The 13543-nt window shown below is 40.5% G+C and overlaps 1 protein-coding gene across 1 annotated transcript in view; it reads left to right on the forward strand.

Moving 5' to 3' along the window:
- Positions 1-6579, forward strand: part of pacsin1b (protein kinase C and casein kinase substrate in neurons 1b) — a 31541-nt gene extending 24962 nt beyond the window's left edge. Inside the window, exons 4-10 of the mRNA XM_085159723.1 lie at positions 180-415; positions 511-666; positions 2254-2429; positions 2517-2637; positions 2919-3037; positions 3135-3331; positions 3491-6579. Coding sequence (XP_085015849.1) covers positions 180-415; positions 511-666; positions 2254-2429; positions 2517-2637; positions 2919-3037; positions 3135-3331; positions 3491-3600 — 1115 coding nt within the window. The 3' untranslated portion in view covers positions 3601-6579. The remainder of the gene's footprint in view (positions 1-179; positions 416-510; positions 667-2253; positions 2430-2516; positions 2638-2918; positions 3038-3134; positions 3332-3490) is intronic.
- The last annotated feature ends 6964 nt before the right edge of the window (positions 6580-13543 follow it).

A 13543-nucleotide genomic window follows, 5' to 3' on the forward strand; every position in this document is an offset into this window, starting at 1 on the left:
ATGCTTTTCTTTGCAAGCTCCTTTGACTACAATGACCTGGATAACTGAGAACCTTCACAGACGGAATAGACCGATCCTTCCTCTAGGCTTCTGTTCTCAGTGTCGTCTTTCACCCCCCAGATCTGACTCCATGTCAAATAAAGTTTCGATACTTTACCCACACTTCCTTCTTTCACTAGGGCCTCAGTACGGCACAGTAGAACGAGCTTGGATGGCGATGATGACAGAGGCCGAGAACGTGAGCGAGCTCCATCAGGACATAAAGAACTACCTGATCAATGAGGACTTTGAGAAAGTGAAGAACTGGCAGAAAGACTCGTACCACAAACAAATGATGGGTGGATTCAAGGAAACCAAAGAGGCAGAGGAAGGCTTCAAGAAGGCTCAGAAACCATGGGCCAAAAAGCTGAAAGAGGTGAGGGAGTGTGAACTTTACGAGGACTCGTTTTAAATCTTCAAAGTCTGATTACATACTGCTTTCTTCTGTTTATGTTGAATTTCCTTCTTCAGCTCGAGGCTGCCAAGAAAACATACCACATGACCTGCAAAGAGGAGAAGCTGGCTACCACCAGAGAGGCCAACATCAAGGGAGAGTCATCTGTGGCAGCTGATCAGCAGAAGAAACTCCATGAGAAAGTGGACAAATGTAAACAGGACTCACAGAAGGTGAGAACATCAGCTGCCGCTGCTCCAGCATCATTATGCAAAAGATATTTTTTGCAATAACGCCAAAGGCAAATAAGGCTATTTTAAGGCTGTCTGGTTGGAGCCAGTGCAGCATTGTTAATATGTGACAGTATGCCACTCCTTCAGTCAGTAACTCTCATTCACTGCTCTTGAAATGGACTCTAGTCTCATTTTACTGCCCCAGTGCTGGAACATTTGATACTGTTCTCTCAAGATTAGTCCGTTTCAAATTGACTCCATAAATGAAACCTATATGAACACGTGGAATACGTGTGTTATTAAAACAATGGTCACCCGAAGTTATTTTGATCTTATTACAGACTTAAATATAAATAATTGTAATCATTTTTTAAAAGCAGCTCAGTCACATTATCTGTTTTTTGTTGTTGTTGTTGTTTGGGGGGGGGGGGGGGGGGGGGGGTGGAGCTTAAAACAGGAGACAAGAGAAAGCTGACATTAGTTAGAGTTAGTTAGTTAGACTGGTTCTTTGGCACCAGAAGTAAAAGAACTTCTGGAGCAGAACCATTGCAGTTAAACAGAATTAAACTGACACCGTACCACTAATCTAGGACCAGTGTTATTAATTTCAGCTAACAAATAGGCTAATGCCAGTGCTCAAAAATGGCTGGACCTAAAGTTTGAAACACTGATATAACTGCCTCTAGGAGGTGCTGCATCAAAACATTCACAGGGTCATTTACAGATGCAGCCTTCTTCTCATGGTACCAGCCACTACTGCCATTCATATAATGGTTCAGGTACCGTGATAAAGCAACCAATTGTGTGTGTGTTGATTGTAGGGGAGCAATGTCAATAGGGATAGGATTTATTTTAATTGTTTTTGGACATCAGTAGAGTAGTATGCCACAGACATATAAGCCAAAATTAATAGACAACAATAAGCAGGATGCTTTCTTTGTTCTTTTTGGTTATTTGTCCATGACAAGAAACAATTTCTGATCAGTCAAATTTTATTTGTAACCTTGCCTGAACCTCATGCTAGGTAACGTTGCTAAATGTGCTTCAGAAGTGACTGAGGACAGGAAAATATAATAAAACAAGCAGATAATATACACAGATAAGCAATTTAGCCTAAGTTTAAAAAAAAAAAAAACATTGCAGAGAGTGTGATACAATAAAATGAACAACAATTAAACAGCAGGCCAGTTGAAACCACAGGCTGCATGTTGGATGGATGGATGGAGAGTCGCTAATTGCTAAGTAAAACTAAAAAGTAAAAATTAAGAGGCATAAATACTTGAATCAAGAAATAAGAATAAAAGTACAAATTAGATCAAATAAAAACAGTACATGAAATAAAGTGATGTCTGTAAAATATACCAAGTGAAAAGCCACACTGACGAGGTAAGTTTAAACAGTTTAACACTTCCAGCTACTCTCAGGTCATCTGGCAGTCTGATGCCATGGTTCAGGGGTGCCAAGGGTACTTTGCAACGATTAGCATATTAATGCCAGAGGTTTATACATGGAAGCATGAGACCGTGAAGAGGTTTGCCTCTGGAATGATTCTTTAATCATGTAATGTCCGTGTGTGTTGCAACACAGGCTAAGGAGAAGTATGAGAAGGCTCTGGATGAGCTGAGTAAATGCACCCCTTCATACATGGAGAACATGGAGCAGGTGTTCGACCAGTGCCAGCAGTTTGAAGAGAAGAGGCTGAGTTTCCTCAGGGAGGTGCTGCTGGATGTCAAACGCCACCTCAACCTCACAGAGAACCAAAGGTCTGACATGACTGAAAGTGTTACGATAACAAGACAGCAATCATGTAAACATTACCCATTCACCAAATCCCCGCTCTCTGTTCACAGTTATGCTACAGTGTACAGAGAGCTTGAACGCACCATCACATCAGCCAGCCCACAAGAAGATCTGAAGTGGTTCAGCAACGCTCACGGCCCCGGCATGCACATGAACTGGCCACAGTTTGAGGTAATTAAACACTAGAACAGGCTGCACGTGTGCGGGTGGACCATTACAGAGAAATAAGGATTTATAAATCAGTATATGGATGAAGCAGGGTGTTAAATATTTATTACATATTAGAAAAAACAATACTATATATAGTTATGTTTATATTCAGCATATCGCTGAATATATATGAGATTGTATAATAAAAATGATGTATTTGATTAATATGAAATCCAACTCTAAATCTATTAAATCCAAATCTAAACCATTTTTCCATCTTTTTCTGTTTTGTTTTTTTGCAGGAATACAACCCAGACCTTGTCCATAACATCTCTAAGAAAGAAAAGTCAAAGAAAGGAAATGATGTAGTCATGCTGACTCATGTTACAACAGCAGGAGACCACGCTGTAGACCGAGGAAGGTAACAGCTTACCAGTTATCAGTGCTTTAATGCATATCCTAATCCACATCATCCTCTGAGTGCCTTTTGTATTATTTGTGAAAAAAATGTCTTTCAGTGTAAGCAGCTACGATAAAAACCAGCCGTACACAGCCTCCACAGAGTGGTCAGACGAGGACCAGACAGCCCCGAACTCAGGCAACGACACCAACGGAGGGATGAACCCCTTCGATGAAGATGTGGGCACAGGTGTGAGAGTGAGAGCGCTGTATGACTATGATGGCCAAGAGCAGGACGAGCTCAGCTTCAGAGTCGGTGAGTGAGACAAAAGGGTTAATGTTATGAAAACCACTGGAAAAGCTTTTGAGGATCCTGCGTGACGCCGCGGGTTTTTATTTTATCTGAGATCAGCAGTGTTTTTGTAATTTTATTGCACATTGGCGTTGTTTCTCAGACTCTCTTCCTCTGTTAAAGGTGATGAGCTGACGAAACTGGAGGATGAGGATGATCAGGGCTGGTGTAAAGGTCGCCTGGACAACGGCAAGCTCGGTCTTTACCCAGCCAATTACGTGGAGACAATTTAGAAGTTCCAGCTGAGGACGTTTCCTCATCAAACCCAGACTGAACCGTCCGGTCATAACTGCACATTGCCAGAGACCTGAAATCAAATCAAAGCCTTCTCTTCCTGTCAGGCACAGTGAGCTGTCTTCATCTCTGCACTCATGGTGGGGAAGACTGACAGCTCAATCTGTTCAGGATCACTTCACCTCCAGATACTGCAACTGAAGCAAAATATTATTGTGTCTTTCGTGTGTAGCTGTGTTTGACACCGGTTGTGACGCTAACACGCCATACAAGATGTTCTCTCATTGTATTATTGATGTGGTAACGTCAGCTGTGCCTGGATAGCGAGAATGAGCTGTGCGTTGTGCATTTCATGTATATATTTTTTTAACAGTCGGGATGCTTGTACAGTTTTTTTCCTCACTGAGTACGGTGTTTTCTTTCTCAGTATTTACACATTTAGCCTTTGAGGAATAATTTGACATTTTGGGAAATGCGCATGTTCGCTTTCGTCCTGACTGACAAGATGAGAAGATTTATGCTGCTTGAATGTGAGTCTGAAAACAGCTCGTTGTTCAAACTCAAAAAAGATAGGTATATCTTTTGGCTAAAATCTCAGCAAATTAGATATATAGTTATGTTACAGTCACACTAGGGAAAGCAGTGGTTTAAGCCTGCAGTGAACTTGTGATCTTGCCGCCTTTGAAGTGGTTGTTTTAAAGAAGATTCAGATTGATTGCAACATTGTTGCAGTGTGGCTGGATTTATTAATTAGATGATAGTTATTTGTAAAAATTCACCAAACTTTCTCAGAGTGACTGCAGTCAGTCTGAGTCTGACTGTGAAGTCAGGTTGCTTCCACCATTCAACCTGTGCAGTCTACATGCAATCGAAAGTGGCCAGCTACTGGAGTTGGCGGCGTTGCATACAACCAGTTGGTCACTGTACTTTCAGTTGGTTTCTGACACCTAAAAAATGAAATGCAACCACCAGGCAACCACTGCTTTTTCCTAGTGAAAAGTAGGTTGCTGTCCTGTTTTTTTTTTTTTTTAATCTAGTGTGACTGAACCCATGGCAACTGTCTCTGTTGCTCTGTTGCAACCACTCTGTCAACCTTTGCCCCTTTACTCCACAAATACTCTCTTCTCTGGTGGAAGTTAGTTCTTCCAAATTGCATCTATTTAAGTTGGAACAAAATGAAGGCTACAAACACAAAGTGTTCATCTCAGCTTAGTGCTTTTTAACAACATGCTAATGGCTGTTTCCGTGGTTACTGCTCTCCTGGAATTAACACTAGCTACCTTGGTTAGCAGGTCAACCTGTTGCTTACCTATAAAAACCTGAGAAAAACTAGAATCCAGTCTTCTTCGACAGGCTATTAGCGCACTTAACCACATACTGAGCCATGTTCAACAGATAATTTCATTAAATGCTCCAAAAGGCACCAAGAGATGCCACCTAACAAACAGCTGGATAGTATGAATTTAAGCCCTTATATGATTTAAAGGGTTGAGCAATATAAAAGCAGTGGCTTCATATTTCACCCGTGAAAGTTTACAATGGTTTAACACACAGCTAATACATGCAATTCGTCCAGTTCCTCAAACCTCAGACAAAAAAAGTAAAAGCTACTTTTGGCTGGCTTGTCACAAGGGGTCGCCACAGCAGGTTGCTCTGTAAGCATGATTTGGCAGATTTGACGCAACCTCGAAGAGGATTTGTTTCTCTGGCTGGAATCGAACCAGCTGCAATAGCCCAAGAGGTTATTTAGAGGTTTTGAGTTAATGTAAAATACAAACACAAGAGATGTGTCAATCTTCTCATCTTACTGTTTGCAAGAAAGCAAGAAGCATATTTTCCCAGAATGCTGAACTGATTCTTTAATGCCTTGACTTGTTTTCGTGCTCCACTCTGCAGCATGTCTCTGAATTAGCATTTTGAAACCAGATAAAAGACTGCTCCCCATCAGTACAAAAACACACACGCACACCACAGCCACTCTAAGCCGATCTTGTCTTTGAAATGGAAATATGTACTCTACCAGACACTGCGAGGATTGTTTACATTAACCTCCGCTGTCCCGCCCTTCTACAGCAGTGTGTCTGTTTAAGACTTTTACCTTCCACCAAGCTTCTCCTAATCTACGTGTGTTAATAACGTCAACAGCACGAGCTAAAACCTGTCTGGAGATATAAAGCTGCAGCTGTTTTGTGCGGAGATTTGAGTGAATGTGAGTGTTTTGGCATTATCAGCTCCGTGATTAGGTGCATGCTGATGCTCTCACACACTGCTTGCTCATCTTGTCTGAACTGAAGCAGTGCATGGCCTTGATGAGTTTCCACCAAATTATCAACTGAATTTTGATTAAATTAATACTCCTAGGCTGTCGGCATTATTAGCACCTCTGCAGACTGTATTCAGTGTGTCTTTCTGTTTAAATATTTTGAATTCAGAGTGTGTGTGTGTGGACCCACGGTACGTGGTTTCGATTGCTTTACTACTGGTGAAGACTGCTCTCTTGTCAGTGAGGAAGGCAGGTGTTCTTTTACTGATGCAGCTAGAGAAAGCTCCAATGTGAAAAGCGGAAAGAGGATCCGTCTCTGAAATATTGATGACACAGTCGCCTTTTCTGCTGCATGAACTAAATTCATTTCCACGGGATCCAGAAGGGAAATGTCTCTTGTTGTCGTATTAATGCCTCTGTGTGCTATTTTTTAAGCATTGCCTCTGTTAACACTGGATTCAGAGCGAAATATGTACTGCCTTACCAAAATCTACCATCTTGCCACTCTTGCCGCCGCCTTCAATGAAGTGAAAGAGAGCTCATCACCAGAGAATCTGACTCCAGCTTATGAAGATCACTTTACACCAACATGACACACAGACGCTCTTTGACTGATTGAAGATTATATAAATTTAAATGCTACAGCATCTTTACTGTCTCAGTGTATCTTTATATTGGAAGCTGAATGGGACTATTTACAAGTTTAATGAAAAGGGAGGGAAAGCTACAGCTGCAGCATCCACTGTGAAACTCCTGAAGGATGGGAAAGCATATTTTAAAACGCTCAAGCACCTCCAGTTCCTCTTTTGTCTGTTTAGTGCTCATGCTGCAAATTAGAGGGCTTTCTTGATTTTTTTTCTTTTTTCATTTAGCATAGTGCTGTAATTTTCCAACTGTAGTGCCTGTTCAAGCAAAAATAAAAGATGTCATCGGAAAACTGAGGCACACACAGAGTCTGAGTCAAAGATTAATCACAAAGGTTAGATTCATCGCCGGACCAAAACAAGTGATGCTGCACATAAACATGGATATTATGGTGCAATTTGATATGAATGAGAAAGCGGAAATACCCTGCAGCGAAAGGTCCAGCATTCAAAGTGACGTGGCATTATAGCGAGGTATAAAGGTTAAATTGACCAGTGTGCAGAAAAATGGCCTCTGTTAGCATAAAGAGATTGATTACTGTGAATGTGGAAATTAAAGTTTAGCCACTTTGAACAAAAATTATATGTTGGTGTTAAAGCGTCATGTTTTTATACTCTATCTGGCTGTCAGATGAATTAAGGAGAGTACAAAATTACAGGTTGGCTTCACACCAATTATTTGTTTTGGGAGATGCTCAAACCATTTATGATCAGTCATCACAAATACTTTATTTTCGTGGCATGCAGTGTACCTGGGTATTGTTGCCGACCACGTCAAACCCTTTGTGACCACAGTGTGGTCAGCTGTGATGGACAAAGTGGGATTCTTAGTTTTCTGCTTTTGCATTGTCGACACACGGTAAAAAAAAAAAAATTCCAAACCAAAAGGGGAAAAAAATCAAAATATCTTTAATGAGAGGGGCTCGTTTATAAACAGCAACTAGCAGTGTATTTAATAATGATTTTCATCATTTAATATGATTTCAAAAAAAATCTGCAGCCTGCCACAAGAGGGCAGCATAACCCAAGATTCACTAAAGATGTTCCAACAAATAGTCATAGAACATATATTCTAATTTCATCTATCCAACAAAAGCAGCAGTGAAAAAAAACAAAAAGTAAAACAGCACTTCCAAGCCAAGAGATTCATGATGTAGAGGAAAGTAGTTATTTGTCACTTGTTTATTCTGCAATCACTTATACAGCACTTTCTAGTCTTACTGACAACATTATGCTCCAAGCCATATTTGGCCTTTTCATATATATTCATGCAGCACTTTTGTCTGTGTTGTTAAACTCTTCATCCACCTTGCATTAAACCTATGGCCAAGTCCAAATCACCAGTTAACCTAAAGTAACCTATATCACTGTGGGGAGAGGTCGGAGTGCCCAGAGGAAATCAATGCAGACTCCACACAGAAGGGACAGGAGATGAGAACATTCAAACACAGAGCTCTCTTAATGTGAGGCAAAGGTGCTAATCACTGTCAGTTTGCTGATGGAGCTACTGATCAAATTTGTGGTTATACTTTTTCACATTACATATGTCACATGACTTACAGGGAAATTCAGCAATGGAAAAAAACCTGTTACAAAACTAGTCTCTGTCTTTTGTGGTTGGGTGGATGTTTCTTTCTCCTCACTGGCAGCTGGCTAAACAGACAACAGCACATCTTATTGGTAGTCCTAACACCTACCAAACACTGGCACGTTTTGCTATAGGTTTATCTTGTATTTGATCTTCTATCTTGTCAGAAGGGTTAAAAAAATACTGTAATTTTCTGAAGCTTTACATTACCTATCTGTCACTTCAGCATGGTGAAGATGACTAAAGTAATCACAGATATCACACAGTCATAGCTTTTGACTCAAAGGATGACATGGTAATTCCAGTTAAGCCTTTTAAAACATGTGTCCCTATGTGTCAAACTACCCAGAGGGAAACATGGATCAAGAGGCTCATGAGCCTATCCCAACGTGTATACAACACGTTGGGATAGGCTCACCTCTTATTCATCAAAAGAACCGCTTTTCGTCCACAACAGTAAACTGGTCCGCATAGCTCCGGGCCACCTCGTTTTGGCAGATGTTCACCCTCTGACTCGCTGCAAGATTGAGTGCAATTGTGAAATCTCTCAAAACCTGTTGGACTTCTTGAGAGCACAGTTGGAGGTGGGAAAAGTTAACATGACAGTAAGGACATGAACCGGAAAAGAATATACAGAAAAAGTAATTAGATGATAAGAGTTGAGCCTTTTAGGAACTTCACAAAGCTGATTTTACATTCACTTCATTTACTTAGACACAGCAAACAGATCCAGTCAACAACAAAAAAAAAGTTTGAACAAAGAGTTTTGATCCCACAGATGTTTGCTTAGACCAGACCTTCCCAAAGTGTGGGGCCCGCCCCCTAGGGGGGCGCAGAGCCATTACGGGGGGGGGGCAGCATGAAAAGGGAAAAAACAATGCTTGGACAGGCTAGCACGGGGCGCCCACACAAATGCAAAGCAGGACCTGAATATGTTTCCAAACCAACTTCATTCTAACCAAAGACTAGAAAATATGGTGACGCATATCTTCCCTTTGGCTTCACCTGCACAAGTGCCAAGGTAGGTCTCCCCTGCAGAATTGGTTTTCCCTGCATCGAGAGCATGTGCTGGGCTCTTCAAATCACGGACAAACATTATCCCACATTCTTGATTTTTAGTTCACAAACACTTGTTGTAATAAATAACTACTCCTGACATTTTGGAGATATTAGCTCTTTATACAGTAAAGTTACAGTGGGATACAAATGATATCAGGCTGATCCTGCCAGGATTTGTTCCCCTGTCCAAACCAAGGACAAACAGCATCCCACAGTTGTTTATGTTTTTAAACCCATTTTGCACAGAGAGGCATTTTTTGAAAAATGTATTGATAGCAATGTTGAATATTATTACACAGGGAAAAAAAAACAACTACATGTAAAATAATTACACTGTGACGCCTCTGCCTTTCTAAATAGAGGGACAGTAACTGCATGTGTAAATGTAAGCGTGTAAAACCTGAAGATAGAGACAAAATACTGTTAATCTGACTATCTGCCATTCTGCAATTCATCTCTTGTAAACAATAACGTGGCGCACAGCGTGATGTGGAAGAAGGCACCTTTAACATTGCGATGAACTCTGTATTCCTCATCCACACATAAATCCCCAAAAGGAGTTTTAAAAAATCTCAGTTTTCGGTGATTCCAAACGCCGTTTACAGCTGCGTTTTCAAAATCACCCGTGTACGTGCGGACGCAGCGTAAAGAGTTAGTAGTTTATTTTCTTACTACCTGCAGATTACTTGTATTTGCTTAATTGTTTACTAAATGTTTGAGGTGTGAAATAAACCGCAATGGAGCAAAATATGGGTGTGTGTGGTTGGAGGATGTGTTTGTGCGTGCATGCGCAGGGAGGGGGGGGGGGGTATTTTTCTTGTAAAACAAAGGGAGGCCCAGCTTGGTTCCCACCAAGTTTGGGAACCACTGGCTTAGACATTTCCAGATGTGTTAAACTGGTGTGAAAGAGCTAAATCAGAGTACATGGAACTAACATAAACTTCAAGTAGCTGTTCACATGAACATAGTTGTGGGGTGGAGCAGCTTTTAGTCTCGTGTGAATTTGTATCAGACAGAAGTGATGTGTGCCCTCTAGAGAGTTTACAGGTATGTGTGTGCTAACACAACGCAGAGGAGGAGAGACATCATGAATGATGTCAGAGCAGATATCGTTGCTGTCAATCAATTTGGGAGGGCTTGTAAAAAATTGCTTTCAGCTACTCATTGAGTCACAAGGGGTCATCGTGGTATGTAGCTCCAAATATTTGATTTGGTAGATTTTGACGCGGTTCCTGATGCAACCCCCCACCCCTCCCCCAGCCACCCAGGGATTTGTATCCCCTCCCACTGAATGAAAAAGAAATCAAATCAAATTCAAGTCTGAAAAGTGAAGTCATCAAAGGGCGAGTTCTTTGGTTGACCTTAATAAAAAAAAAAGAAATAAAGAAAAAAAATTTCTCGTAACATTCTGGGTTCAGTCACTAGTTTCACATCCTGCTGAATAAAATATGAAATTTATCTTGCAATGCCCGATCATTCTCAGAGTCAGTGAGGAGGATAATCAAGGATATGCTTATTGGCTAAAGGCCTACCAAAGCTGATGACTGATACAGAAGCTGCCTGTAAATAAACGGTATTTCATTACTGCTTCTTATTTAGGCGATATTGCACTTTCAGAAAAACATTAAGAAGAATAAACTTGCAAATGAGACCTATAAAATATTTATTGGCTCTTTTTTGAACATTCTAATAATATGTGTGTGTGATGCTCACATTCAGGCACTTAAGCAGCTACTCTCTGTAAGCAGAGCCTGTGAGTTAAAGAGACAATATTGGCAACAGGAATGTCACTGATCACCACATGTAAGCACATTTGCATAGGTTATGTGTGCAAAATGAATCAACTGTGTTATGACATATGGACATTGTGTCTCTTGGGGTTTGAACATCTTTGAAAGGTTCTGGCAGAGACCAAGTATGAAATTGTATGGGGGGGTCGCTTGGCCTTTTTAGTGTTCTATACTTAAGTGTAAATTAATTATTTATGTCTGGTGTTGGTGACAGCTTTCATTATAGTTTATAATATAAGACATTTTTACATCGCTTTTGTGAAAAAAGGAAACATGATACAAGCAAAGTGAGGCTCATTAGCAGGTGTTTCCCAATTAGTGATTGTTGCTGGTGGAAACCACGAGAGCTGTGTAAATGTAATGCCTGGCAAATTCATTTGTAGATTAAACAAAAGCAGGCCTGCACCATATCTGCTGCCATGGGCCTAGCCTTGGTTTTTATCGACCATTTGGCCAGTCATCACACATCTATGTTCTGGTAAAGAAAACTCAGAAAAATTACACATTGTTTTTTTAAGTGCTCTAAGGAAGGCTAAGTTCATGTGCTACATTCTTGTTCCCTCAGGAGCAACAGAAAGCATCTGGCATGAGCAGGGTGACCCGGTGTCCTACTGTATTGCACATTTTGTTTTTCTCTCTTGGCTCTAGTTTAATTTGCTCCTGTTTGCAAAGTCAACATGTGAGTCACAAGGCACCTTTGGCTCAAAACACTGCCAATCTGTGGAAGAGCAGTTACCTGTTTTTACAGTTATTGGGACATAAAAGGGGAGAGAGGGGTGTAAGAATACAAGAAAAACAAAAAACAGCTGCATCAATACTTTGGGACCATGCGCAGCTTTAGCTCAAGCCGCATCTTGTCCTTCACAAACGTATTCTTTGTGCCACATTAGTTTGTAGAGATCGGCTTCCCAGGACCGTTTTGAAGGGTAGGTTTTTGTGCAGATCTCAATGGACCCTATAAAGAAATACTCGCCACAGCCACAATCTTTTCACCCTGCTGCCGTCCGCAACAACAGAACAAACTGCTACTAAAACTCCAGTGCAGCTCCCTTATGGGAGATTATTAAACTCGGTGTCCAGACTTTATGGCAAGAATAACATGCTAAACTTTTGAAACTTTTATTTCAAAAGTTTGCCTACAGTTTTGTTGTCATGGTGCAGTGGAATTATTTTTTTATCGCGACTTTTTTGATTGTTTAACAGGTGCAGCAGTAAGTTGACACTGAGATCAGAATCAGAATCGTGTTTATTGGCCAAGTATATGTGCAGACACATACAAGCAATTTGGTTCCGGTAGATGGTGGCTCTCAAGCACAGCAATGTAAATCACACACACACGCACACACACACACACACGTGTCTATATATACACATTACACATACATACACATACATACACATACATACACAAAGCTGTGTAAACCAACTATAAATAACTAATCTAAACTTATGTACGTAAAATACAGAAATGAAATGATCGTGACATCGTTTGACAATTAAGCATTTAAAAACAAAAGTTAACCCGTGACTCGCAGCGGTTTCTAGTGGTTGCCTGGGACCTCTCTGTGTTTCATTTGCATGTTCGCCCTGTGCTTGCCCAACTTTATAAGTAAAAAAACCCCAACTTATTAAAAATGCATCATGGGTTATCATAATAGAACCAGCAAAATGTTTGTTCAGCTTATTTTTCACTTCATATTTTTGCCCTGCTAGGCTAGGTCCCAGCTAAAGAGGCTCTGTGTTTGAGGATATACTAAGATAAGATAAGATAAAACTTTATTAATCCCTCGGGTGGGTTCCTCTGGGAAATTCGGTACTACTGAGTTAACTGGTGATCCTAACTTGGCTGCAGGTGTGAATGAGTATGACTAGTTGGTGACAGACTGGCAACCTGTCCAGGGTGTTCTCTGATCCTATGACAGCTGGGAGCTCCAGCTCTCTGCCATCCAAAGATGCATAAATAACTAATAAAATAGAATGAAAAAAAAAGTTTTAATAATTTATCCCGTGTTTCAAGTTGCCAACCAGTGCAATGACTGAAGAAAATCATTTCATATTCCAGGAATGATGAATTTGTGCAACATGTCTCGTCAATTCTCAGGTAAAACTTTATTTTTTTTGCATATTTTGTCTCCATTTGTATATGATTATTCATTTCAAGTCTTTTTGGTTTATTACATTTTGAAAACTTTGGGTTTCAAAGACCCACAGCATTAACTGCAGTATACGGCTGTGTAAATGGACCAGGCAGGGTAAACTATATAAAGGTATTCAAAGAGGAATGCATCACACTTCAGAAGTTATACATTAGAAAACAAACATATATACAAGGGTCCCTAGTACACTTCCACAGCGGGATTTGAGGCAATTCCTAAAAAGAGGAAGTCCATTTGTCAGGTGCTTCAAGATGAGATAAGAGTTTCCTGTTCAGACAAAGCCAGTGCAGCTGTAGACGCTTTTACCGAAGAGCCATCAGTTGTAACGCTTTGATTTGAGCTCAAGATATTTGGAAATCACAATAGGGAAACATCAACAGGCAGATCATGCAAATAATAAGGCAGTTCATGTACTGTTTTTCTGTTTTGCGTTGTCTTTGTG

Source organism: Neolamprologus multifasciatus, chromosome 5 (genome assembly GCF_963576455.1).
Source record: "Neolamprologus multifasciatus chromosome 5, fNeoMul1.2, whole genome shotgun sequence".
In the NCBI taxonomy this organism is placed as follows: domain Eukaryota; kingdom Metazoa; phylum Chordata; class Actinopteri; order Cichliformes; family Cichlidae; genus Neolamprologus; species Neolamprologus multifasciatus.